At 50.4% G+C, this 8,638-nt stretch overlaps 1 protein-coding gene across 1 annotated transcript; it reads right to left on the reverse strand.

The window, feature by feature from the left end:
- Positions 1–5,883: 5,883 nt before the first annotated feature.
- On the reverse strand, positions 5,884–6,807 carry LOC311200844 (olfactory receptor 14A16-like; the record flags this gene model as incomplete). Its single annotated transcript, XM_084275149.1, has 1 exon — positions 5,884–6,807. The coding sequence occupies one exon, from the start codon at positions 6,805–6,807 to the stop codon at positions 5,884–5,886; it is 924 nt and encodes a 307-aa protein (XP_084131275.1).
- Positions 6,808–8,638: the final 1,831 nt, after the last annotated feature.

The following is an 8,638-nucleotide window of genomic DNA, read 5'->3' on the forward strand; positions in this document are numbered from 1 at the left end:
TTATAAAAATTTTACAAGGACATTTTCATCAGCTGAACCTCTCGACTCCTTGTCAGCAATGACAATACTTTCCCACCAAGACAGAAGGGGAGTTTCCTGGCAGTGTGCCATGGAATCATGGAATCTCTTATATTGGAAGAGACCCTTCCGATCATTGTTTCCAAGCGCTGCCTAAACCTGCCTAGTCCACCTCTCGGCCATGTCCCCATGCACAACATCTACACACCTTTTAAATAATACCAGGGATGGTGACTCCACCACTTTGCCATGAGGACAATGTGTCTCCTCTGAGGCCTCTGTTTCAGGGCCATCAGCCATAGCCAAGGGGGCAAAGACCTCGTTTCTATCAGGCCCTTTCAGCCTGGCCGGCACCCTCGGCCATCTGAACCATAGCATATCCCACACTGTCCCACACCTCTGCCTGTTTCCTTGTAGGCTGCAGGTAACCAAAGCCCTTCCCCACCTTGTTGTTACCCCAGGATGTCCCTGCCTGTACTGCTGTCTCTTCCTCCTCACCAGCTGTTCCCACAAACACAAAGCCACCAGCTCATCCACATTTCCTTCAAGTGCCTTTTAGCACCACAGCACTACCCTCAGAGTGACATTTCTTTATCCTCACCTCCACTCTGACCTTCACAGCTGTAGTTTCAGTGGACTTAGTTTCTCATGTTCTTTCCACATATCACAGAGTGCTTCCCTCAGCCTCCCCTTCCCCAGGCTAAAGAAGCCCAGGCCTCTCAGCCTCTCCACACAAGTCCCCTAAACATATCCTGGAAGATTTTTATCAGACCATGTGACAGTTCCTCCCCTTCCTCCAGACCAGGAAGCCCCACACTGGGACTGACTGCTCCAGACTTGGCCACACCAGTGCTGAGTCCACATGGACCAGAACAGCCTTTGTCTGTGTGGCCACACTCCTGACAGTGCAGCCCAATGTGCCCATGGCCAAATTCCTGTTCAGCACCTCTGACTGCTATGGCATCCCCTGCAATGCCCAAATTCTTCTCATTGCAGCCAGTTCTCCACCCATCATCTCTGAGCTGCCTTGATGTGGGGGTGTTGAGCTGGAAACTTTTCTCATGGTTTCACCTCAGGGGGGCGACAACATGAAAATTAATTCCACCCCAGCCAAATTAAGATCAGATTAAGAAGATCTCCTCTGGATGGGAATCTTCTTGATGTTTTTATTCAAATCTAATCCCAGAGTTTCTCAAGGTTTGTTTGAAGTGACGCTCCATTGTGTTAATGGTTCCTGTGTGCTTACAGATGGCTCTCCAACTGGTGGTGCAACTAACAAAGTGACAGCAATACATGTTAAACAAGGTGAGAAATAAGAAATAAAACCAAGAGATCCTTTCTAAATGACTTTGCAGTGGGCCACTGGAAGAAGCCTCATGTCCTCACAGCCTGCTCCCCCTTGTCTTGGAAGAAAACCACTGTTGTAGCTGTCTGAGGGTCAAAACAGGAGAGCTCAACTCATAAGAATGCTTTTGGAGGACAGTGATGATATTACTGGACTCAGACAATCACAGAGTACCCGTCTGAAAGGGAACTCAGGGACTATATAGTCCAACCATTTTTGGCAAGGGCTCAGTCTCAAGAAAAGCACCACACAGACCAACTGGCCCCACCCCCCATCCCACTGACTCTTACAAATGTCTGATGTTGGGGAATCGGTCACTTCCCATGGAACATTGTGCAAACCCTGGTTCTCAGGGTAAAAGTTTCTTCCTATGTCCTGTGGGGTTCTCTCCAGCAGGAACTTGTACTCAGCTCTTCTATGTGACTCCTTCTAAAACCAGGAGTCTCTCCCTTCTTTGTAGACAGCCTTTCAGTACAGGGACCTGTTGATGAGGTCTCCTCTAAAGGTTTTTGTTTTGAAGACTGAAAAAAACCAGCTCCCTCAGCCTTTCCTTAAGCTTCCCAGGCCTTGGATCATCTTTGTGGCCCTTCTCTGGACCTTCTCCAGACTGGACAGAACTTCTTTTTTTTAGAGCAGTGACCAAAACCGCACCCAGAAGTCCAGGTGGGTCCTGACAAGTGCTGAGTAGAGTGGAACAGTGACTTCAACATGTGTGCTGGTGATCCCCATGTTGATGCACCTTGGAGCTGTTTGCTGCAGCAGCACTCAGTTTATTCCTAGTGAGCTGCTTATTCACAAGAACCCCCAGGTCCCATTCCACAGAGCTCTTCTCCAGCCAGGTGGATCCCAGTCAGTGCTGCACTCCTGGATTATGATATCTTACCTCCTAGACCCCATACTTGACCTTGCCTACTCTTCCAGCCTGTCCATATCTTCCTGCTGGGTGGCAATCCCTTCCCACGTGTCTACTTGCCCTGCTGAGTTTGGTATAACCCACAAACTTCATCAAGGTTAACTTTTGGTCAAACGTCAGGAATCTTCTTCCAGCTTCCCAGTGCACAACAGCAGGGCAGGACTGTGATTGCCTCATGACTATATTGTATATTTGGTGTTGTTCTTGGCACCACTATATGTGGGGAGAAGTTTAATGAGATTGAACAAGGGCAAGTGTAGGGTCTGGCGTCTGGAGAATAGCAACCCCAGGTACCAGTATAGGTTGGGGACTGGCTTCCTGGAAAGCAGCACAGGTGAGAGAGACCTTGGTGTCCTGGTGGAAAATGGGATGACTATCAGCCAGCAATGTGCCCTCCTGGCTAAGAAGGCCAGTGGCATCCTAGGATGTATTAGAAGGGGTGTGGTTAGTAGATCAAGAGAGGACCTTCTCCCCCTCTCCTCTGTCCTGATTAGACTGTGCCTGGAATGGTGGGTTCAATTCCGTGCCCCTCAGTTAAAGGACACAGAACTTATTGAAAGAGTCCAGCATAGGGCTACCAAGATGGTTAAGGGGGTGAAACACCTTCCTTATAAGGAGAGGCTGAGGGAGCTGGGCTTCTTTAGCTCGGAGGAGACTGAGGGGTGACCTTATCAACAGGCTGCCCAGAGAGGTTGTGGAGTCTCCTCCTTGGGAGACATTCAAACCCATCTGGATGTGTTCCTGTGTGATTTAGTCTGGGTGATCCTGCTCTGGCTGTGGGGTTGGACTAGATGATCTTACAAGGTCCCCTCACACTCCCAACGTTCTGTGATCCTGTGGCACATCTGTTGCAAAGTCTCCATTACCTTCAGAAGTGCTATTCCCATTTCCTTGTTTTGTCAGGGGGTGGGGCTGGTGTTGGGCTTTTTACCGTGAAGGACAAAGGCATTTTCTCCTCATCCCTTTTCCTCTGTGAGGCTGCTATTCACACACCTGCTTTACTTCTATCCATGCCAGTCCCTTCCCTGTCTGCAGATAACCAGACTCAGGACCTACAGCTCATTCCCAGGAGCAAAACGAGTCAGTGGAAGAAGAATGAGGCAAAGCAAGATGGCCAATACGAGACTGAACATGGCTGATCTCAGCACTAACATAAAAGAGACCTTTCTCCTGCCAAGCACTTACTTGCACACACCCTCAGCACCATATTTCCCCTCTGCTACAGCTGGGTTTTGGGGTAATAATATGGTGTTTGGGGGTATCAATGTGATTGGGGTTTAAGATAAGGCTGGGGAGGGAGGGAGGACATTTACTGTTGCTGGGGGGGCGTAGGGGTTGAAGCAGGATGCTGGGGGAGATATGTTGGAATTTGAAGTTCAAAAGGAAGGGGGTTGTGTGAGTAATATGGGGCTGGGGGGTATAGAGTTTTCTGGGCTGATAATGCTTGGCTGAGGGTGCATAAGTTGTGCTGGGGGAACCCTTAGCACTGAGGAGTTGTGGCATGGGGGATGTAGAGTAGTGCTGCAGGGAACATGGGGGGATTTTGGGTGGGAAGGGTGGGGTTTGGGCTTTCTAGAGGGCTTTGGGGGCAACCAGGGTCACTGTGTAGCTATAATGTTGGGTTTGGAGTGGAGGTTAGGCGGGTAGGAGGTGAACCCAAAGGTGGTCAAAGGGACATTGAGGCAGGGAGCATAGAGGGTGCTAGGGGGAGATATGGAGTTATTTGAGGAGGAAAGGAGGGGGTTTTGGGTTGTTGGGCGGCCAGCAGTGGTGCTGTGGGTTTAATGCAGTGCTGGGGAGTGAGGGGGGAATCTATGGGTTCTGGAATGACCCTGGGATTGGTGTATGCAGTGCTGTGGGTGTATAAGTGGGATTTCTTTGGGGGAAGTAGGGGGTCAAGGGGGATACGGGGGGGAGGGGGGAGTGCCTGCCAAGGTACCTGGGAAGGATTAAGGGTATGCTGGGGGGCGGGGTGAAGGTGTGGGGGGCACCCATGATTGCAGAAGGGAGGGCATCTGGAGGGAGTAGAGTAGTGTTTGGGTGAGATATGAGGGGATTTGGAGGTGAAAATGAAGGGGTGGGGGTAATTAGGTTTTGGGGGGCCACCAGGGGTGCTGGGAGGGTTAATTGTGGGGACACCCATAGGTGATGGAAGGGGTGTGGGGATGTTGTACAAAGGTTCTGGGGGTGGATATAATGGAATTTGGGGGGTAAAAGGGAAGGCTTATGGCAATATTATGGTGCTATATGTTCCGGCTATACCAGTGCTCACCTTCCAACCTGTTAAAGGTCCAGCAGTACATCCCAAGCAAAAGGTGTGAGGGATGGCAGATGTTCCTGGCCTGAAACCTCCCCAAGAGTATGTAAGCAGCCCGATAAACCTTGAGGCTCATGAATTCCCAGCCAAAGGAACAGTCCTAACAGTGCCAGATGTCATTTTCTGGTTCTTCCATAGTCCAACATCGAACATGCTGAACGTCCAGCAATGGAGTCCCAGGGTCTGTAACACCTATTGCTGCCATTTCATTGAAGGCACCACAAGTTGGAGAGACACCTGCAAGCACATGTGGACCATTAAAAAGATGGAGTTTCCCTTCAAAAAGACCTCAACAAACCTGCACAGGTGACCCAAAATTGGCCAAAGAGGGTATTCCATGCCAATTCCATCAAGCTCAGCATAAAGGGGGCTGGTGGAGGGGAGGAGCGCAGGGCTCTGAGCTGTGGGGACTGAGCTGTGTGGGTTTGGTGAGAAACTGCACCGGGCATCACCAGTGTTGTGTATTTTACTATCTTTTATTGTTTCCTTTTCCTTCCCTTCCCCATGTCCCAAATACTTCCCACCCCTCCACATCCTCCTATAGAGAGAGTGGACTCTCGGTGCCCAGCTCTTCGTTGTGTTGAAAGCAGGAGAAAGGTCCCATCACAACCCCTGCACATCAATGCAGCTCAGACATGACGAATAGAGAACAGGCTGCAGGGACAAGAATTTGGTCATTCCAGGGGATGCCATAGCAGTCAGAGGTGCTGAACAGGAATTTGGCCATGAGCACATTCGGCTGCACTGGGAGGAGAGTGGCCCTTCTGATACATCTAGACTCAGCAATGTTGAGGCCACCTCTGGAGCAGTCAGTCTCAGTGTGGGGCTCCAAGGTCTGGAGGAATGGGGAGGAACTGTCATGTGAAGGGGGTCAGCTTTCAGGGGAGTTTCTCTCCCAATACAGTTTTAATCAGATACATATAAAGGTCACTTATCAACACGCTGACCTTCTGACAGAACAGACTTCTGAAAGATGGGATGTTATCCAACATTCTGAAGCCCAAACCAGACACAGGAGAGAGCTGAGTGGCATCAGAATGAAAAAAGAGCAAACGGAGGTGGAGACCTGTGATGAAAGTGCAAACATGCATCAAGTCTGCTGAAAAGATGTCTTTAGGCCTGCAGCAGGAAGATACTGCATTAGGAATGGGATAAACGTGCACCATGTTATAATGGGTTATAAAATATAGAAGGAAAAAATAAAGATCTAAAATCCTTACGGAATAAGAAGAGTTCTAACGTGTTACATGGCCAGATGGATGTAGAAGAAGATGATCAGTTTATTGCTGCTTAGAAATATCCAGTCATCAGTTTCCACACGGCATCCTTGAGCTCCTGGTTCCTCATGCTGTAGATGAGGGGGTTCAGTGCTGGTGGAACCACTGAGTAAAGAAATGACACCACAACATCTAAAATTGGGTGGGAGGTGGAGGGGGGCTTCAGATAGGAAAAGAAGGCAGTGCTGACAAACAGGGATACGACAGCCAGGTGAGGGAGGCAGGTGGAAAAGGCTTTGTGCCGTCCCTTCTCTGAGGGGATCCCCAGCACAGCCCTGAAGATCTGCACATAGGACACCACAATGAACAGAAAACAACCTAAAACTAAACAGACACTGACCACGTTGACTCCAGTTTCCCTGAGGTAGGCATCTGAGCCGGAGAGCTTGAGGATTTTGGGGATTTCACAGAAGAACTGGTCAACAGCATTGCCATGGCACAGGGGCAGCGAAAATGTATTGGCTGTGTGCAGCACAGCATGGAGAAACCCACTGCCCCAGGCAGCTGCTGCCATGTGGACACAAGCTCTGCTGCCCAGGAGGGTCCCGTAGTGCAGGGGGAGGCAGATGGCAACGTAGCGGTCGTAGGCCATGACAGTGAGAAGAAAGTACTCTGTGATGATCAAAAATAAAAGGAAAAAGAGTTGAGCCACACATCCTTTGTAGGAAATGGCCCTGGTATCCCTCAAGGAATTGGACATGGACTTTGGGATTGTGGTGGAGATGCAGCCAAGGTCAGTAACAGAGAGGTTGAGGAGGAAGAAGTACATGGGTGTGTGGAGGTGGTGGTCACAGGCTATGGTGATGATGATGAGGCCATTGCCCAGGATGGCAGTCAGGTAGATGCCCAGGAAGAGGCAGAAGTGCAGGAGCTGCATCTCCCGTGTGTCTGCAAAGGGCAGGAGGAGGAACTGGCTGATGGAGCTGCTGTTGGACATCTGCTGCCATCAAGTGTGGAGACCTATCCATAGAGGAAAAGGCACAATGAGAAGTTAGGGAACGCATCTGTCAGGAAAACATCTTCCAACTCTTAGGGAATACCCTCAGATTGACTCTCTGTATTCAGGAAGACTTTTGACAGGTCCCTTTTGGGAGGTCTGCTTTGTGCTGGCTTGAGCGTGCCACTGCTGGGAGGAGGGTTGGCTGTGGCTCTCTAGAACTCAGTCCTGCCTGGCAGCAGTCAGTAAATAGAAGGATGTGGTGATCTCAGACTAAATCCCCTGTGGATAGGAATGAGCTTTTCAGCACTGTCACTCCAGTTTCAACCGAGGGCAGAGCAGAGCTTTGGAGCTTTGGTTTTCTCCTCACTGCAACTGAGGAGTGTTTCTTCTGTCAGGACTCCCTGACATTGCTGCTGCAGTGCCAGTGAAACCTTCCCCTGAGTGCAGAGTGGGGAGAGCTGCTCTGTCCATCAGCCCTGCTCTCAGCTGCCCTGTGCTTGATGCTCTGTTATCAGAATCTGGTGTTCCTTGTAGTAGATTAAGGTCTGCACTGTGTAGGATGTCAGGGAGGTACCAAATCCTCACTTCCACGGATTTTCTTGGAGCAGCTCCTTCTCCCTTAGTTCCCAATGTCTCTGATGCCTAGAGCTGTCCCTGCAGCTGCTTCTCTTTGCCACTGTCACCTCCCGCTCTGTGCTCACAGATCTCATCCAACCTGCTCTGTGTTTAGTCTTGTCTGCAGAACCCTCCCAGCATCTGGGCACTGGCCCAGGGAACCTCTGTGTGTGCAGGGCTCAGGCAAAAATGTGACATCTTAATGATAACTGAGTTTCCATTGCATATTCCTATAGGAAGGAATAAGTCTGCACAGCCCATAGGAGAGTAAAAGTGAAAGCAAAGACTCTGCCTACAGGAAAAATGCTTCCTTGGTGTTGTTCCTCAAAGTCTCTTTGCAATTTCTTAAGGATCAGCTGGAGCTGGGAGAAAACCTGACCCATGTAGAACTTTCTTACAGCAGAAGGACCTTACACTGCTATTCCCTGTGCTGACTCAGGCAGCACTTTCTGGTCCTATAGAGAACCCCACACACTGCCCCATGTCCCAGCTTTAGGACATCCCTCCAGGAACAGAACCTGCATTGCCCTGCACCCACAGACATACCAGGCAGAGTCCTGTGGAGATTTCTCCTCCAGTGAGCTCTCAGCATCCATCAGCTCTCTCAGCCTCACAGGTCTCCCCTCGGTGCCTACAGGCAGTGTCCCCAGCCCTGTGTGCTTGTCAGAGGAGCTGCTCCTGGGCAGAGCTGTCTCTTGTCAGAGCTGCTGGGTTGCAGTGAGCTCCCTCCATCCCAGGAGCCCAGCCCAGCTCACAGCAGAGGAGCAGGCAAATACGTCACATACTCCATTCCCCAGAGTCTCCTGTGAGGTGTCCCTGGAGCTCCAAGGAAACTACTTGGAAAGACACTAAGTCTTTACTGCTTTTCCTTCCCTTGGCTGGGGAGAAATCCTTCTGTCCAGCAGAGTTGTTTCTCCTGATCAAACCAGAGCTGGGCAGAAGAATCACCTTTCCTTGTCTCCCCATCAGACAGGAACCCCCGGCAGGGACAGGGAGGTGACTCTTTCCCTCTGTGAGAGTCACTCCAGATCCCTCATCCTTGCTTTCCAGTCCTGGGGCTGGAAGGGGACACAGCTCTGACCTTTGACTGCCACAAACCCATTGTATCTCGGATTCCTCTTGCCCCAGGTTTAGTGGCACAAAAATCAAATCCTTCTGCCATGTAGCTGCTGTTCCCAGCTCCCATGGGAATTACTGGGGGCAGAGGCAAGTT

The sequence above is a fragment of the Gallinula chloropus genome, assembly GCF_964237585.1.
Source record: "Gallinula chloropus genome assembly, chromosome: 25".
Classification (NCBI taxonomy): Eukaryota; Metazoa; Chordata; class Aves; order Gruiformes; family Rallidae; genus Gallinula; species Gallinula chloropus.